At 44.1% G+C, this 20,345-nt stretch overlaps 1 protein-coding gene across 1 annotated transcript in view; it reads right to left on the bottom strand.

Moving 5' to 3' along the window:
• Positions 1-1,242: 1,242 nt before the first annotated feature.
• The window catches only part of LOC147732852 (indolethylamine N-methyltransferase-like), a 50,307-nt gene continuing 31,204 nt past the window's right edge, over positions 1,243-20,345 (bottom strand). The window contains exon 3 of the mRNA XM_086957397.1: positions 1,243-1,984. Within this exon, the coding sequence (XP_086813523.1) occupies positions 1,906-1,984 (79 nt within the window). The 3' untranslated portion in view covers positions 1,243-1,905. The remainder of the gene's footprint in view (positions 1,985-20,345) is intronic.

Below are 20,345 nucleotides of genomic sequence, written 5' to 3'. Positions count from 1 at the left end.
AACTGGCAATGGTTAACTGGTGCAAAATAGAAAGTTACATGTGTTCTTTTGGAGTGCTTTGAAAACAGGATCATTGCCAGGGCACTTCTGGAGCTTGGATTTAGACACCACCACCATTTGCTACTTGGCCATAGCAGATAGTCAATTTCAGTGCCAAACGACCTGTTATTTGGGCTAGATGGGGGAATTTCATTAGGAAAAAGATAGAGGGGGATATGTACTAGGAAGTGGCGGAGAGTGTGGTTAGCCACCTTCGCTTAACAACAAGCTCTGCAACTTCTGAAACACAAGGCAGCACCATATTTACAAGAATGTGGTGCAGCCTTAGGTTTCCCCCTGCGATAGTGCTAAGTTTAACAACTTAGCGCCAACAAAGGGAAACTAGCACCAGAGTGCAAGAGTGTCTGTGTGCAGGGGAGGATTAGTTATGTGTAGGAAGGTGTCGGTCGCTTCCTGCACATAAGCAATCCTCAAATGCCATTTGTAACTTTTATGTGTGTTGCTTCATGCAGCACACATGAAAGTTACAAAATGGCATTTTTTAAAAGGCCTGTTTACATACAGGAAGGGACACCTTCTTGTACATAAACAAACCATGGCATTTAGCTTTTTGTGTGCTGCACAAGACAGCACATGTGGAAAAAGCAAAAAGGAGGCAAAATAATGCATTTCTCGTTATTTCGCCAACTTAGGACCAGGAATTTCCTGGTCTAAAGTTTAGCACTGCCTCCTATGTAAGCCACCCTTGTACATAAGGGGCAGTGTCAAAAACTATGGGTGTTGCTGTGGAACACACACTGCAACACCCACTGCACACCCCTTTCACGCTAACCACATTGTGAAAGGGGGCGTTATGTACAAGGCAGAGTTGAGCCATGGTAAGTGGTTAAACGTTGCCTTGTACATAAGACCCAGCCCCTATCGCCACTGCAACTTTCGTAAAAGTTACGTTGTGGTGGCGATAGGGGCTTGTACATATGCCCCAGAGTGTTCCCATGTCTGCATGTTATTCCCCAATATAGACTGAATATCATGGAATGGCCTTTATTTGGTACTGAAATTTTGGGAGGGATAGAACACCACTAAATATTGGGTAGCACAATGAGGTTCTAGGTGTGAAATTATGATTGCCCTTGTGGATGGAAAACACGCACCGTTAAGTCCCTGAGACCATGAATAATTATTAAGCTAATTTATTTTGCTCCATGATCACGTTATATTCCTCTAATAGGCATTAAAGAATTGGATTCATGATGATTTTATTTATTAATCAATTTCATTTTCTCTGTAGGGTAATACACACATTGATCTGATCAAAACAAGGAAGCATTCAACGATTAAATGTTTTCTAAATTTGAAAATCCCTTAATGTAATAAACAAATAGATATGAAGAAGCCTGCTCAAACGTTTATGTGACTTACACAAATGTTCCCTTTCACCATCTTTGCCTCCCGAGTGATAAAGAATGTCCAATTGTAGGGTCTCATATAGTGTTTGCTAGAAATGTTACAGAATCCCAGTGGCCTGTGGGCTTTTGGGACAGTGCATTAGACTGCTTTTAATTTTTGGGCAACTATAAAAAAATTAGCGTCATAGTTACAAATGCTCTTATTGCACTTTCCAGCCACAGGATCTAGCTCCAGCTCCCTGATAACATACCCATTCGTTGCCAGAGAGTTCCTGAGAAGGTCCTCATCCAGACACAGGCCAGGGAATTCTATTTCACCAGACATCCAGGTTACACAGCCGAGAACCCCTCCTAGCACTAAATGCCCTCCTATCTTTAAGAGCGATGAAATATTCTTCAGGGCACGATCGAAAGAGGCCATATCTTGACATGCAGATTCCAGGCATAGCAGGCTGAGCAGGCAGTCCGCCTGGGGCAAGGTGATTGGTCCCAAGGGCTAGCTTTCGAGTACATCACATTTAAGAACTTGTTTCACTGTTGCTCGCATCTTCTTTTCCTTCTCAGGCCACGTGCTCCTGAAAACAATGACAAAAATGTAATTCACTGATACATGCAGCAATCCATTCCAAAGATGAGCTAACCATTACACCCTGCATTTATTTAAGAACATGTTGAAAAAGTAGCACACTTTACATTTGGAATATTCCTAGATCTATCCATTTATCGAGATAGTTGAACTAAATGCAACTCGCAAATTGGGATGTACAAAAGTGTCTCAGTGTCCCAATGGGTCGCAAATTGCATGCCTTATGAATAATAATCAGGCTGTCACAATTTCCAGCCCCATTGGGAATGACCAGCAATCTCAAGGCTGGTGGCCTGCTGGGGACAGCAGACCACCATGCCTGGGACTGCTTTTTAAATAAAGTCGTTTTTTTTTTAAAAATGCAGCCCGTTTTCCTTAAAGGAAAATGGGATGCATTTAAAAAAGAAAACTGAAACTTTTCAGTTTCCTGCATTTAAGCACAGGCTGGTCCCTGGACCACGCCTGCTCTTAAAAAATATTTCCTTTCCATATTCACAAAGGTAAAGGGGTCCCCTGGGCACCCCTTTCTGTTTGCCAGTGGTTTACCACCTACTTGAAGTAGGTGGTAAAGTGCAAGTGTTTTGACTGAAAATGCGGTTGCAAAACACTTGTACATGGCATGGTGACTCACTTTTAGGAAGTGACAACCCTTCCTAATGGCAGGAGTCACCAATTCTATTTGGCGAGTCTGTGACTTGCAAAATTGCAGTTGTACATGCCATTACCCTTTTTTGTGGTCACACAGGAGGATCTCCCGTTTGCGGCCACAAAAAGGGGTGGTACACAGTCAAAATATCGAGTTGGAAATATCGACCTACCATAATATCGAGTCTGAAATATCGAAGGAGCATAATATCGAAGTCAAGAATATCGTAGGACAGAATATCGACCCAAGGTAAGTAATATCGAAATTCTTAATATCGATGTAAGTAATATCGAAGTTAGTAATATCGATAGCATATATATCGATGTTACTAATTTCGATGACACTAATATCGATATTTGTATTATTTTATAGTTTTTTATAATGTATGTGTTATATGTTTAATTTAAGTATTTAAAATAATTACTATTATATGTGTATTAATTTTATATAATAATAAAGTAATTTATAAGAAAATTGTATGTTTTAGTACCGGAGCGGGTTGTGGGTTTATAGGGGAATAGGGTGGGAAGTAATTTAATTATGGTAAATTGATTATTAATTAGTAGGATTAATTAATAAATTATCATTAATTGGTAATTAATTGAAATGAATAGGAATTTTTTTATTTATTTATTAATTGATATATATGTTCTGTAGCGGGTTGTGGGTTTATAGGGGAATAGGGTGGGAAGTAATTTAATTATGGTAAGTTGATTAATAATTAGTAGGATTAATTAATTAATTATAATTACTTGCTAATTATTAATAATTAATTGGAAAAAATTAAATTAATTGATTAATTGATATATATTTTCTGTAGCGGGATGTGGGTTTATAGGGGAATAGGGTGGGGAGTAATTTAATTAAGGTTAATTAATTAATAATTCGTAGGAATTATGAAATAAATTATATTAATTTTAATTAATAGTTAATTAATTTTAATTATTTACTAATCATTTTTCATTAAATCATTATAGGATAAATGTGTTATATTATGGGTAGTTGTTTTATAGGGAAATATGGTGGGAAGTAAAGTAAATTTAATTAATTAACAATGTATTAAAACTAATTGTATTGTTTATAATTAAATTGATAATTATTTATTAATTGATAATTAAATATTAATAAATGGTATTATTTTACATTAATTTTAGGAAAAATATATTTTGCTAAGCATGTGTTTTATAAATAAGTATAGGTATTGTATATGGTTTATATTTATTTAATAGTTAATTTATTTATAATTACAAAAGTCGTTTATTTATAAGTATGTTATTTTAACCCTTATACTATCCAACACTTTCCCTACTGTTGCACTCTCTGGAGTTGGAATAGTATTTTTTACCCCTACGGTATCCAAAGCTTTCCCTACTGTTGCACTCTCTGGAGTGGGAATAGTAATTTTTATCCCTACGCTATCCAAAGCTTTCCCTACTGTTGTACTCTTTGGAGTGGGAATAGTAATTTTTACCTCTACGCTATCCAATGCTTTCCCTACTGTTGCACTCTCTGGAGTGGGAATAGTAATTTTTACCCCTACGCTATCCAACGCTTTCCCTACTGTTGCACTCTCTGGAGTGGGAATAGTAATTTTTACCCCTACGCTATCCAATGCTTTCCCTACTGTTGCACTCTTCTGCTTCTCCGTCTATATCACTATTTTATATATGTTTTCCTGTATACCCCTTAAACTGTTCTATCCATCCATGCATCTTAAATTCCTATCGCCTTTGGTCTACATATTTTTTTTTATCCTAAAGTTTGGAAGTCAGACCAGAGAGTCACAAATATGACCATCATGGAACTGTGAAAAAGAATTGGCACATTTTTGGATGGAAGTTTTGACATTTAGGGCCCCATTAGGATGTCGGGCGGTTCGCCACCGCCCGCCCGATATCCTTCCCCGCCCTCCACCCATTTCGCCCCACCATATTACTATGGCAGGGGGACCGTGGCGGATGGAAAGTCAGTCCCTTTTCCGCCCGGTCAAGGAGTTGACCGGGCGGAAAAGGATTTCATATGGTGGCAGTGTTTGTTAGACACCGCCATCCATATTAGGGTGAAGACAGGGACAAGCTTTTCCCTGGCGGCAATGCCGCCATGGAAAGGCATGCAGGAATGTCTTGTGGGGCCCTTTGCGGGCCCTCAGGGACTCCAGGGGTGGGGGGTGCACATGATGGGTACCTATGGTACCCCCCTGCACTTCACTGTACAACGTGACAGGCACCGCACGGTGCCTGTCACATTGTGCATTGAAGTGCCCAATGTGCATTTTTAGCATTGCGGCGGGCGATGCTTTCAGCACCCCCGCCGCAATGTTAAAAATGCAGGATGCGCCCGCCTGTGTGGCGGGTGCATCCTAATGGCCCCCACGGGACCGCCACCCTTATGGCGGGTGGTCCCGTTTTACGTCGGGTTGGCGGGCGGACAAAGTCTGCCCGCTATCCTAATGGGCCCCTTAGAACCTGCTGTGACATGTAAGATAAAAGCTATTTTGCTATACATGTTTCTGTCAAACCATGAACTCTGCGTGTCATAATTAACGAGAATGTAGCACTTTTTTATGCACCGATCAGTTCATTTTAACAAGCTCTGCTAACTCTTGTTACCTCTCTGTCGGTATTGGGCTCATGGTTACCAGCCTGCTGTTAATTCTGTCGTACTTTCTTCTATTGTGTGATATGTAAGTAAGTAAGTTTTCTATTATTATATTAATTAAATTCATACAATAGATGGTCATAAAAGACAACATATTATGCAATACAAATATTTTTTTAAATCACGTTACACACCTAAAAATTCTTTCAAATTACAGTTATAAAAATCACAAATTGCCCACCTAAAAATTCTGCAATTGTTCAAAATAGAACACTGTTCCTCTTCCTTGTCTCCACCGAGTAGTTCTTCAAGTACAAATCTTAAAGTGCAAATGTGCTTCTCATTTTAAACAATTTTGGCATTTCAATTAAATTATTCGACAAATAAATGCAATGAAGTTAAACTAAAATAGGATCGTAAGATTCCAGTTTCCTATTTGCAAGTATAAGAAATTTTGTAAAAGTGGAATTTAGGGCTATGTCTCGTGTTTTAAAACATGCTATTACAGCTTGTCTACATGTACATATTTCTTGTTTATTAAAAGCCATCTTTAAAAGCCCCCTTCTTTCTTCCAATAATACTGGGAATTAACAAACTAAATGAATGATGTTTTCTTCTCCATTTTTGAATAGCCTGCAGCTCGTGGTTTTTGTTGTACAGAGCCAAGGCATCCCATGAGACAGGCCTGCGAGAAGCCCAAATCCTACTCTAATAAAACAAAATGTTAACTTCATAGACCAACAAGTTTCTAAATAGGACTGTGTTTTAAAAACGTTATATTTGTTCAATGTCACCCAGGCATGTGATCTTTGTGAAAGGGATTCTTTATATATCATCATCAAGGATCATTTTGTTATTTTGTTGATGACTATATTTTATCGTATGGTGGGACCTTGGTTATATCAACACTTCTCACCCGGACAGTCTGAATAATCCATACTTTAATGCGGACTGGACACCGGAGGCTCAAATCACAAAGCGTTTTCAGTGTGCATGAAAGAATAAGAGCTAGAAATATTAAGCATTTTTAGGGCTGTAAACACTCCATTTCATAGAACTTGCAACTGCAAAAAATATTTTTCTTATGTATGCATCCTGTTTTAGGAGTCAATTAATTTTTACTGACTCCTAAAATAAGATTTCAATCCCAAACCAATTTGCTATTAGAAAGTCAAATGTAACAGGTGTCCCTTCCAAATAATGAATCAGTATGATGTGTATCAATCCTTTGGACTGGAATCCAGTTGCAAAACATTGAAATATTTACTCCTGAGGTAAGGTGCTAATGAATTTACAAAATTGAATGACACATTTTGGGTCGGCTAGCCCTTTGTGATTTAAAAACAAGTTTGTTGGAAAGTAGGACCACTGCCAACTCTCAGACATACTTTGAAAACAAGTAACTTATTTTTAAACACAGTACCATTTTAGAAAAATGTTTTTCATTAAAAAACAAAAGCTTTCAAAAGCAATCACAGACATGTGATGACCTCCAATTGTAACTAATCACAATTTGAAAAACTACATTATTGATGTGCATGAGCTAGGTTGGAATATGATCCACTACAATTTGAAATGTGAAGAATAGACCTATTTGTACATAGGTCTGTTCTTAAAATGCTTTACAGGTCACAATTTGTCACAAGTGTTTTATAACCACAATTTTCTGCCTTCTGCATTGTTGTGTGATGCGAATTGTCTGCTGCAGGGCTTTAGAGAGTTTGCATCTCTGTTATGAGTTTCTCAAGTAGAGATTCTCTGGTCATATTCTCATTTTGAAAGGTAAAAAGAGAGAGGGGCCCACAGCAGAAGGAACAGGGCTCCGTGTCGGACTCAAACGTCTAGACAATCCCCCTTTGTGGTTAACATCAAAAACGATTGTTTTTCCACAGGCATACTCTCACGAGCATTGCATAGGGTTTCATACATCATTTTACAGCAACCCCAATACTCACGTACCACTGAGTTACCAAATAGTTCGACTCTTTTAATATGAAATGTTCACACATAGCATTTAATGCAACATTGCTAAAGCGGTAAAGTGTCCTGTAGTAAACGGTCTGCCACTCCCCATCAACTGTATATTTGACTACATCAGTGTTGCATGTGTGGTTAAATTTTGTTTGCAAAGCAGGGTGAGAATAGAGTGAATGTGTGAGAGCTGCCTGTTGGCTCCAGAAATCCACTTTGGATATCCTTCATGCAGGTAGTGTGCTTTAAATCCTGCTAAGGTTGAAATTGCGCTTGAGGGATTTTGGTGCTTGCCATTGAAAGGATTTCTGAAGTGCAATATCAGACTGTGGTGGTGCCATTGCCAGGATGTTGCCTGGCCTGATAAAAGAAGATGAAGGAAACAGTCAGAAACGTAGTTGCTTTTATTAATGTTAGGACATATTTACAAAGAGGGAAATACACAAACTCCTAATTTAGAGTATTAACTTGATCTATGTTGGAACACTGTTCAAGAGCTGCTGATCAATCAATCAGGAGTTTGTTAAAGCGCGACTACTCACCCGTCAGGGTCTCAAGGTGCTAGGGGTTGGGGGGTGGGGTGGGTGGGTTGTTTGGGGTGCAGGTTCCATTCCATCAAGGAGGGGGTCTGTCGAAGAGCCAGGTTTTGAGGTTTCTTGCGAAGATGGGGAGCGATGTTGTCTGTCTGAGGTGGAGCGGAAGGGCGTTCCATGCTTTGGCCGCGAGGAAGGAGAAGGAGCGGCCTCCCGATCTGGTCTTTCTGGTCCGGGGGACCACGGCGTAGGAAAGCTGGGCTGATCGTAGGGTCCTTTGGGGTGCGTGGAATTTGAGTCGGCTGTTCAGGTATGCTGGTCCGGTGCCGTGGAGGGCCTTGTGTGCGTGGGTGAGCATCTTAAAGGTGATTCTCGCCTCGACGGGGAGCCAGTGGAGTGTGCGCAGGTGCTGGGAGATGTGGCAGTGTTTTGGCAGGTTGAAGACCAGTCTTGCGGCGGCGTTCTGGATGTTCTGTAGCTTGCGGATGAGGTTTTTGTTTATTCCGGCGTAGAGTGCGTTGCCGTAGTCGAGTCTGCTGGTGACCAGGGCGTGAGTGACTGTCTTTCGGTGTTCGAGGGGGATCCATTTGAAGGTATTACGAAGGAGGCGGAGGGTGTGGAAGCAGGAAGATGAGACAGAGTTGATCTGGCGGTCCATTTTGAGCTCGGAGTCCAGGATGATTCCCAGGTTGCGTGCGTGGTCTGTGGGGGTTGGCGGGTTTCCGAGGGCGGTGGGCCACCAGGTGTCGCTCCAGGCGTCGGGGTTTGGGCCCATGATGAGTACTTCTGTTTTGTTGGTGTTTAGTTGAAGGCAGCTGTTTTTCATCCATTTGGCGATGGCTTCCATGCCTTCTCGAAAGTTGCGTCTGGCGATGTTGGGCTCGTTGGATAGGGAGAGGATGAGCTGGGTGTCGTCTGCATATGACACGATGTTGAGTCCGTAGGTTCTGACGATGAGGGCAAGTGGAGCCATGTAGACGTTGAAGAGCGTCGGGCTGAGGGAGGAGCCCTGGGGGACTCCGCAGGTGATCCTTGTGGGGTCCGAGAGGAAAGGGGGGAGTCTGACCCGCTGCGTCCTGCCGGAGAGGAAGGAACAGATCCAGTCGAGGGCCTTGTCCTGGATTCCTGCATCGTAGAGTCTGCGTATTAGGGTGCGGTGGGAGACTGTGTCGAACGCCGCTGATAGGTCGAGGAGGATGAGGGCTACTGTTTCTCCTTTTTCCAGTAAGGTGCGGATGTCGTCTGTTGCGGCGAGGAGGGCGGTTTCCGTACTGTGGTTTTTTCTGAAGCCGGGTTTGGAGGAGTTGAGGATGTTGTGTTCTTCAATGAATGTGGCGAGTTGGCTGTTGATGGCTTTCTCGATGACTTTTGCTGGGAACAGGAGCAGGGAGATGGGTCTGTAGTTCTTGAGGTCGGTGGGGTCCGCTGAGGGTTTCTTTAGGAGGGGGTTGACCTCGGCGTGTTTCCAGTCATCGGGGAACGAGGCGGTTGCCAGGGAGCAGTTGATGGTTTGGCGGAGCATGGGTGCGATGGTGTTGGCGGCTCTGTTGAAGATGTGGTGGGGCGGGGGTCCGTGGGGGCCCCTGAGTGGATTGACTTCATTGTCTTCAGTGTGTCTTCGGTGGTGAGGGCTGTCCAGTCATCAATCGCTGGTTTCCGGGTGTCGGGGGTGGTTGGTGGTTGGTGAGGGTTCAGTGTGTTGGTTGTTTTCGTCGAAGTTGTCGTAGATGCTCTTGATTTTGTGGTGGAAAAAGATGCTGAGTTTGTCGCAGAGGTCTTGTGAGGGAGGGATGTCGGTAGACTCGCTGGTGGGATGGGCGAACTCCTTGATGATGCTGAAGAGTTCCTTGCTGTTGTGTGCGTGGGTGGAGATTCTGTCTTCAATCGCTTTTTTCCTCGTTTCTCTCATGAGTTGATGGTGGGCGTTGGTGGCGGCTCTGAAGTTGTTGTGGGCTTCTGTGGATTTGGTGTTTCTCCAGGCCTTTTTAAGGCGGCGGCATGTGCGCCTGGGCTCTCGAAGTTCGGTGGTAAACCATCTGGCTTTCTTGGCACGGGTATTGTTTTTCTTGAGGGGGGCTATGGTGTTGGTGCTGTCCGAGATCCATCTATGCAAGGTTCGGGCTGTGGTGTTGGGGTCGTCGTTTTCCGCGATGGTTGGGGTGGAGTTGTTGAGTGAGGAGGTGAGCTGGTCATCGGTGATTTTGGTCCAGTTTCTTTGTGGAAGCAGGTGCTGGTGTCTGTGGATGGTGGGTGTTCTGAAGGTGAAGTGGACGCAACGATGGTCGGTCCATGGGAGTTTGGTGGTGTGGCTGAAGGTGATGGAGTTTCCTGTAGTGAAGAGGGGGTCGAGGGTGTGTCCTGCTGAGTGCATGGGCTCGGTCACGATCTGGCGGAGTCCGATGTTGTGGAGGTTGTCCAGGAGGGATGTGGTGTTGGGGTCCAGTTGATTGTCGAGGTGGAAGTTGAGGTCTCCCAGCAGGGTGTAGTTGGTGGATGCGATGGCCTGCGGGGAGATAATGTCCGTGATGGAGTTGGCGAAGGGTCCGCGGGTTCCAGGGGGTCGGTAGATGAGGGTTCCTCGGAGGGCGGCGGTGGGGCTGGCCAGTATCTTGAAGTGAAGGTGTTCCATCAGTTCTGTGGACTCGTCAGGGAGTGTGCTCAGGCGGAGGCTGGATTTGTGGACGATGGCGATTCCTCCTCCTGGGTGGATGGGGCGGTCCTTCCTGGAGATCTTGTATCCTTGGGGGATGGCGATGGCGATGTCCGGTCCCGAGGTGGTGTTGGTCCAGGTTTCGGTAAAGAATGCTACGTCTGGGGTGGTTCTGTCGAGGAGGTCCCAGATTTCTGTTGCGTGTTTGTGGAGGGATCGGATGTTGAGGAGGATGCATTGCAGGGTCTTCGGTTCGGTTGTGTTCTTGTGGGCGGGTTGTGCTGGATCCGTGTTCTTGGCGGTGCTGCAGGTGTGCCGGCAGCGATGACAGCTGAAGGGTCCATGGGTGTCGGCTGGTGATGCTAGCTTGCAGTTGTTGTTGCAGCCTGGGTTGAGTGTGTGGAGTGCATCTTCAGTATCTAATAAACCTTCTATAGAGGATTTTATGATCCTTCTTGAAGACCTTAGTACTGTCATTGTATTTGAGTGACAATGTAAGTCAAAGAGTAAGATGATTGTACATATTATATAGATTAAAGTGTCTACTTTTCTAGAAGTTATGAGCTCATGATTCCACTTACCTGTTAAAACAAGAGAGTGTGTGGATAAATATCTTATTGTAATAGTGATAGATTCACTGAGATATAATATGTATGATTTATATTTATGGCAGTAGGCTTTTTCTTACTTGTTCATACTTGTGTTTTAAAGTCATTGAGTACACTGGGGTTGCTTTCATACTGACACCTGGTAATCCCCTTAACCCCCTTATCTGTCACTTTATCTGGCAGTTACTAAGGAGTTGTGCCTTTTGATGGCTCACAATTTTCCATTTGTTTAGTCTTCGAAGAAAGACGGATTATTGGGCAGTGATTCTAAAGAGAAAATTATGATAGTGTGCCATGTGTAGTGAAATATGTGTAAAGTAAAAGGCTGAGATAGACAATGTGTCAATTATTTAGTTTGTATGTTTGGGATTCCCATGTACTTATCTAAGTTCTAATTTCCTTATTCGCCATTGGGAACTTATAAGTAATACCCAGGCTGCATTGGTAAGTAGCCGGGATCATACAAGTAGGATCAGGTGATACAGAAGAGTGCATATGTGTGTTCATGTGATCTATCTGAAATTGACAATCTTTGTCTGTGCTAGCACCTGAATGAAATGTAAGAGATACAGAAAAAATCAAGTTGCATTGCGGTGCATGAATAGTATATGCATGCATAGGAAGCCATTGCTGTGGTAAATAAAGCTGTTTCATGAGCTTTATCTATTAGCAGATCATTATTAGATACAACAGCCACTTCGATGTAACCCTGGAGTGATATTGGAGACATTTTGAAACATCTGTATTGTTGAACGTCTGATAAATGCAACTGCTGCTTGGTAAAAAGAAAATGTGAGCCCTTTTTTTTCTTTCAATGTTTGTGAACCCTCAAATTTGCTTAATTATTATTTTCTTTTTTATTATCGAAAGATAAAAATGCATTAAGCAAGACAATAATTTCATTTAATTTAAGTAACAGTAATAAACATATGGATTTTTTTCAAAGATAGTGCAATGATATACCACCATAATCTAAATACCACAGAAAAAAAGTTAAGTGACCCAACTTACACAATTTCCTAATGATTTAAAATCACCGATAGGTAGCCGGGCATACAAAGAGCAAAACCTTCCCTAACTGGAGCCCACGTTTTCAATTTTCACCTTTTTGGATTACGTTGAATGATTGTAAATTCAGAGTCAAAAACAAACTTGTGCCTTAAGCCCTGCGAACAGGAGGATTTCTCTACAGACAGGCCCTGGTGATGCACAGTCTAGCCACTGAGACTGCACAAAGGTAGATCAAAACCCAGTTGTGCTGGATAGAGCTTGAATGGCCCAACATAATGGGCTTTATATCTTAATCATCTTCCCATTGTAGTTAACAAGTGGCAAACATATGAGTACCATTTGCCCCTGGTGCTGAGCTGCGAAAGCAATCAGAGGTTTCTGGAAGGCCCATTTTAGGCAATCTGTGGGAGTAAAATATTTATCATATAAGGTCTTTAAAATGAACCTAAAATCATGAGACATAAAGTATGTCTTGGGCCACCTGAATACTGACCCAAATATCCCCCTCTGTCACTGTCAAGCCTAAATTCTTAGTTCATTTGCTCATTACATCCACAAGAGACACAAATATTATACAAAATGCTAATATAACTTTGGATAGATGAATAAACCCTTCCAAAAATAGATGGGGACACATGGAGGTGTTGTTAGCTTGTAAATGGCTAGAACATCTCTAAGGTGCAGATACCTACAGAAACCATGCCGGTATGTGAGAGGAAGACCCTGAAATGACTCAAAGAAGGGAATATCCCATTAGAGTACAGTTGGCAAAGTTGTTTAAAACCAATCTAGTGCCCAAATTGGGAGTACCCTGATGCAGAAGCAATGGCATATTAGGTTTTAGGCCGTGGGAACTATACTGATTAAAGGATGAGATACGACAATGTGTTTTGATTGAAGTCCAAATGCTATGCTAGACAGCCAACAGTGTGCAGAATTTTCTGCATTCCATGCTCCGTGGAGCTCCCAGAGTACACTAAACTCTGCCCTGAGTAGTGCAAGGGAGTTTTTTCCTTACTCGCGTTCACCAACAGTAAGTTGGCAAGTGCAAACTACCGCTCATGCAAAATTTCTACTTAAGCAGCAGGCAGATCAGCACAAACCATAGTTTGCACTGCACTCCGCCACTTGCAGAACTTTGCAGAGTTTTTTTGGCAGTTCCCAGTGGGCTTTCGATGGGGATCTTTGTTGTGCTGTCTGGATGTACTTAATAAAGGTGGGTTCTTCTTCACACACGTTCCTGTGTCTAATTATGCCACTGAGAAGAACCCAACACACTGCCTTGAACCCAGGTCAAAAATTCCTTCTGAATTTAGCTCGATCGCTAACATATCCGGCATTGATGAAAGGGAATGCATAACGAACGTAAGAGTGAAAGCTAGCACTGATGAGATAGCTGATGATGAGATATAAGCAGATGGAGGTTTTCAGAAAAATGTGACTGAGAAAAAGGCCCCACAGCACTGGCCTCACCTTGCCCAGATGGGCATAGAAAACTCTTTGTAACCCAGATTCTGCTGCAAGGGTGCAGTTTACAAGTGACCGTCATTTTGCATGCTCTGCAGAGAGGACAAGGATTGGATGTGTATGTACTCTAAATACTTCAGTGTTCATGACCCTCTAGCAAGCACTATAAGAAACTCACTAGTTTCATCATCAGAACCCTCAATACTGCCCCTTCATTACCAACCACCGACACCCAGAACTCACCAGAACACCTGGAGATCACTCAGTTCACAATACAACACATTTGGAAAAAGAAAATTCCCTTAGGTTATGAAGGATGAAATAAACATGACATTGAAATGTAAAAAGGGACTGATTTGCTGACGTGGATTACATTAGGGTAGATATTGGGAAGTTTATCAAAGCTTTTCCCTTTAAATTTGAAGGCATGTCCATAGGGCTGCTTAGGGACCTATTTCAAAATTCATTTTAGGATCTGCTCCACTTGAAGCAGTGGGTGGATGACACGTTTAAAGCAACTGCATAGCCTAATGAGATTGCATAGGGCATGGGTGATGAGAGAGGAACAGCGCTAATGATGAACAGGAATGGCATTTTATAGGACAGTTGGAGGGGGCTTTGGTGCTGAGTTGTTGGGGAAGGGCATCACCTAAGGTTTCTGCAACAAGGTATTTGTCCTTTTCGACCAACAGCTTTGGTTTCATCTAGTCTTCAGACCAACCCATCTGGTACTTGCCCAAATGGAGGGCTTTATTCTTGTCTTTGCTGAAACACAAGGACAAAGACATAGGTCCTGTATAACTGTTCTTTTCACAGTAGGTGGTGACACTGAAGGACTTTGGATTGAAGGGCAAGGAATTTGTCAGAGTAAGTAACTATCTCCTTTCTGCCTTTGTACATTTTACTAGAGGGAGAACTCCTCTCAATGAAGCTTGCAAAACAGGTTATGCTGGAATTGCTTTAACCCCAGGGTTGTTTCTATATACGTGTATCATTGGGTTGTGTTACTCCTGCAAGATCTAATAAATGTACTGCTTTAGGAGCTACATTACTCAGAAAGTTTCAATGGTTTCATTGACTTCATTAAGATGGGTTATGGTCTGCTCTTGTATAGTTTGTTCAGTAGTGTCAGGTTCAGGTTTGGATTTGTGTTGATCAAAGTGCTAGTTAGAAGGTCAAAGTTGGAACCAATCATAAAAATCAGTAGTTATTCATATACATTTGGACTAGAGTACAGAGTGCATAGATCATGCCTCTGTAAGCATGGTAAATAGTAATTAACATCATCCTTAAAATGTTTCTGAAGGATGTTTTTGCATACATTGAGGGTTACAACTTTGGGCTGGCTTTTGGGCTGGTACTGGACTGTACTGGGCTGAATTTAGGCTTGAACTTGGAAAGCTTTGGGCTTGTAACGGATCTCAAAATCAGGCAGCACTGCTTTGTTCTCCAGCCCAATTTTGAGCTCCATGACTTTCAGAAAACTCAGTCCTGTGAAAGCTGTTCCCCGTAGAGTTGGCAGAGGATTATGCCTGGTCAACTGGCACTGATGTTTCCCAGCAGGTCAATCGTTCCCAGCTACTGACCTTTGAGGGCCCCCCACTCCACGGACTGTCAAGGAGCATGGCTAGATCAAGCCGCACCTTCACCACCACCTTCTTGATGTCAGCCCGAAATAGTACAGAGGCAGGTATTTCACCTTACAACCCCCTCTCTCAACGATAAGAGCGTGTGGCAGCAGTGAAACATGTGTTGAGTCATTTCGAAGTGAGCTAACCACCAAAAAGAGAGTCAGCATGCCTCCATTGCCGATTTGAAGGCTGCTAACAGCGCTGCTAACATCCCGACAATGTGGTCCACACCTTCACCACCATGACTGCAGGGGAGCAGAAAGGAGCCCCCTTTTGTAAATCGATTTTGGCCACTATAGGTGTGGCAGGGTATACTCAGACATGAGTCCCTTTCTCACTGCTCCATCAGGATTCAAGCAAGCCGGGCCGAAGAGGCTGAAATGCCAGAAACCGGTCCCCGGTAGCTTGTCTCCTTTCTGGTAAAGAATTGGCTTGGTAGTTTAGTCTGCCCTGTTCCCATGATGCACTGGGCCAGGGACAGACTGATTTGCATATAGCCAGGTTCTGAGCTGGGATGGGGCAGTGAGATAAATAACGGTGATGGATCAAGCCCTGATCCTTGGACTGGGTAAGAGTGGTCTGCTCAATTCAGACACTCTGTTCATCACCACCCCCTTTTGTAAATCGATTTTGGCCACTATAGGTGTGGCAGGGTATACTCAGACATGAGTCCCTTTCTCACTGCTCCATCAGGATTCAAGCAAGCCGGGCCGAAGAGCCTGAAATGCCAGAAACCGGTCCCCGGTAGCTTGTCTCCTTTCTGGTAAAGAATTGGCTTGGTAGTTTAGTCTGCCCTGTTCCCATGATGCACTGGGCCAGGGACAGACTGATTTGCATATAGCCAGGTTCTGAGCTGGGATGGGGCAGTGAGATAAATAACGGTGATGGATCAAGCCCTGATCCTTGGACTGGGTAAGAGTGGTCTGCTCAATTCAGACACTCTGTTCATCACCACCCCCTTTTGTAAATCAACAGCGCTGCTAACATCCCGACAATGTGGTCCACACCTTCACCACCATGACTGCAGGGGAGCAGAAAGGAGCCCGCGAGTGGGGTCTGGGCAGGTGAATTCAATCAGCAATCAGCTGCATCACCTAAGATTCCTGGGAAACAATGGAGGCAAGCGCCCTCCACCGATAATTTGGCCATGCTTCGTTCAGCAAGATCCAAGTACCACAAGCACATCTTCCTTGGGAAAGCGTCGCACTTCAGAACCCTCCTTGACTCAGCCAAAAATAGACCCAACATTTTTTTTTAATTTCATCAAGAATACTAACTGCTCTCCCCCAACCTCTAAGTTGGAGGATTCTACAAAGAAAGCAGCGGTTTTTTGCTGTATTCTTTGACGAAAAAGTGAAATCACTTGTGGATCAGGTCGTTCATCCTACCCTTCCAGAGGAGCGCAAATCACTAGCCATTTGGCAGAACTTTGACCACATCTCTGAAGATGCCCTCCTCAATTGCATCCTCAAAACAAAGCCCCCCAACCATTCTCTTGACCCCATCCCCTGTGCCATTGCCATTGACTTCTATACCCATTCTCTTACCCATTGGACCACTCTGGTCAACCTCTCCCTCTGTCAAGGTTCCCTTCATGTCCCCTTCAAAACTGGGCAGGTCACCCCCTCTGCTTAAAAAAGCCACTGCTGATGCGAATGACATCAACAACTTCCGCCCCATCACTAACCTACCCTTTCTTGCGAAGATCACAGAAAGATGTATCGTGAAAGAACTCTCTCGTCATATCAACGACAATGATTTTCTTGACAATTTTCTGTCCGGCTTCATCCAAAACTGCAGCAGTGAAACAGCCCTGCTGTAAGTGATTGATGACGTGCTGCGGCTACTCGATTCGGGGGGGGGGTCCTGTCTTTTTATTCTCCTTGACCTTTCTGCAGCCTTTGACACTGTCAATCACAACACTCTCCTTAAACTCTTCAACAGAGAATGGGCATGGAGGGCACTGTGCTTAAATTGTTTTCTTCCTTCCTCTGTGATAGATCCCAAATGATCAAAATAGCGAACAGTCTTATATCTCCTTTGGCGGTAGGTCAAGGTGTTCCTCAAGGCTCTATACTTGCACCCACTGGGAAATCTCCTATGTAAATCCGGGGTCCACTATTATCTCTACGCAGGCAACACTCAAATCCACTTCAAGGTTGCCTCCAGTCACAATCTCTCCGTCCTAAGCTCTACTCTGGACTCCATTCAAAACTGGATGTCAACACATCAACTGATTCCTCCAAAACTGAATTCCTCCTCACTTTCTCCTCCCCCGGTTAAAAAATGGATGGATCAGATGAATTTACTTAACATTAAACCCATCATTGTTGACAGCACAAAATCCCTGGGTGTCATACTCAACAAAAAACTCAATCTAATCTCCTACAACAACTCCATTGCAAAGTTTGCTTGATACTAGTTGTGCCTTTGTTGGGGAATTCATTGCTTCTTCCCGGAGCAAGACCTTAAAACCCTGGTCCAATTGCTGGTCCTCTCCAGACTGGACTACTGCAATTCTCTTCTCACTGGCCTCCCCAAATCCCACCTATCCCCCCTTAAAACTGTTCTCCATTCAGCAGCTCCCTTCATTTATTGGACCATAAGAAGCGACCACATCACACCAATGTTATCCACCCTCCACTGGCATCCCATCGAGGCAAGATCCATCTACAAGACTGCCTGCATCACCCACAAAGCCTTGCACTCCTCCTCTCCACGCTACCTGGTGAATAAAATGAAACTCTCTGGAGGCTCTAGACCATCATGTAATGCTGAAACTTTACTGCTTGAACCCCCCACTTTTAAGAAGGAAAAATCGATGGCCCAATCCTTTTCAGGCAACGCAGTGAGAATCTAGAACTCACTTCCACCTCAGCTCCGAACCACCACCTCCTCCCAGGCCTTCAAACCTGACCTCAAAGTTCTCCTCCTTCAATGACACTTCCAAATTTAATTCACACCCTCTCTATTATCTGAAGGAAGACCTTCCATTATAGAGAATCCTTTTCTGCATGACTATGGAAGTGCCTTCCCAGTGTGTTCTACCATTTATTTTAGTATTATCCTTCTACCTGTGTTTGGTACTCTTTTGTAACATGCACAGGTCACTTTTCTCTTGTAACACACTGTTTGCTACCTCTTACATTTTGTTTGCTTTAGATACTTGCACAAGTGCCACCATTGCCTACTTAACGCTTGTTCTTATGTTTGAGTGTCTGCCATTTATTGCAGTACTATACCTCTACTTGTACTTTGTATGCTTTTGTAACCGGCACACATGTCACTTTTTCCTCCTGTAATGCACTGTTTGCTACCTCTTGTATTTTGTTTGCTCACAATTGTCAATTTTGCCTCATGTAACTTAACGTTTGCTTTTGCAATTTGTTCACTTGTAATTTTCTCCTCATGTATCAGTTCTGTTCCTATTGTGAAGTGCTCTGACACCTTCAGGTAAAGTCAGCGCTATATAAAAACGCATAAATAAAATAAATAAATTATTGCACCGTTGGGTAATAGCTTCATTTCATGCAATTCTTGGCCTTGGTTAAACCGTCTTAAACACCATTTTCCAAAAACTCATATTTTAATGTCTTTGTTCAACCTATGACTTTTGGCATGGGCATCACAGAAGTAAATTAGTGTATGACAAGGTTCATCCGTTCTGAATATTATGGAAATTGTTCATGTGAAAGTATACTTTTTTAGAGTACAAGTCCATATGTCTACCAATTTTTCTTTTGCTAATTTAGCTCTACATGTCTCAAGGCAAGCAATCATTAGAACTGCTTCTTGGACCCATAACAATCTGATCACCAACAAAACAATCATTTGCAATGCAATCGGTCTCGCCTGTGGGACGTTGTAGGTATTTAGCCAAGTAGTGCATTATCCTGGGCGCTGCCAATAGGACTTTGGGAGGGGGGGGGGAGGTGGGGTTGGCAAAAGTACAGAGAAGGGCTGAGCGAGGGGCGGCAGCCTTTGTAATTACCCCCTTCCTTCCCAATCCCCTGGCCTGGAGGGAATCCCAAGAGTAGGGATTCCCCCAAAATTGCCAGGACTTTGTGGGCGCCCACCCCACTTTTTTCACTTTAGTTAAGCAGGTGCCCACCCTGTGTCCTATTGTGTTATTTTAATGGATGCGTGGGTGCCCACCCCGCAACTTTATACCCTTATGGATGGAGCGGGTGCCCACCCCACTTCTACATTTGTTTAGGAGGGAACCTACCCCTCTTGCCACCGAGACAATCACCACCGCGGCCCTCGCGGGAAAACCGGAAGTCAGGCAGGCCCGCCCGTGACGTGGGCGGGGCCTGCAACCAAGCAGAAGTACGGTCGGACGGAAAGAGTAAGCTGGGCTGCGTGAGAGGAGGTCAGGAGCCTACCCCACCTTCTTGAGTGCCCCAACAAGCCCCAGGGCTTCCAGGAGGGGGCCCGGGTGAAGAAAAAATGCAGCTGAGGCCGCCAACAGCAGCGCGGGGCTCACAGGAGCAAAGGGAAGCCCCACGCTGCAAGTGTTTCTGCCAGTGTGCAGGGATCTCCTAGTGAGGAGATAGCCCTACGGATTCCCTGCACCAGTGAGGGTGCCCCACCACAGAGAGGAGACCCTCGCCGGTGAAGAGCCCAGGTGAGTGGGGCTCGAGTGATTGGTGCCTGGCAGAGGTACCCGGTCAGAGCTGCCCGTTTGTGCAGCGGGCCGCTCCAACGTGGCTAGATGGTTTAAAGGGCCCCCTTGGGGGCCACGAGGTCTGTGGACCTGTGCCTCCAGTTCCTGTGTGGGGGGGGGGGGGGCTTTGTTCCCCCAGAACCAGCTCGTTCCAATGTTTTGGGGCCTGTTTACTGCTAGAACCTGTGCGTGGCTCCAACGTCAAGGCCAGATGTTCATAGAGCCTACAAGGCTCCAGCGTGGGGCATGTTTGGTTTCAGAGCCTGCGAGCTCCAACGATGGGCGCAATTATTTCCTAGAGGGCCCAGAGGGGGCCATGTTTTCCCCACATTTGTACAGTTATCAAGAGAATCCCTGCGAGGGACAGAAGCGGTGCAGTGGTGCCATGCCTCATTTGATTATTTACAGTTGCGCAGCAATTAGTGCCAGCTGCACCGTTTAGGCGCACAGTTCTTTTGGGGTCTTGCAAAGTCAGAAGTGAGATGCACTCATTCACCCCACACTTCCCCAGCTGCCCAGCAAGTAGTGAGCAGCTGCAATGTTTAGGTTTGCGCAGTGGCGCACCCTTG

Source organism: Lissotriton vulgaris, chromosome 2_1 (genome assembly GCF_964263255.1).
Source record: "Lissotriton vulgaris chromosome 2_1, aLisVul1.2, whole genome shotgun sequence".
NCBI lineage: Eukaryota > Metazoa > Chordata > Amphibia > Caudata > Salamandridae > Lissotriton > Lissotriton vulgaris.
This window is presented reverse-complemented; position numbering and strand designations above follow the sequence as displayed.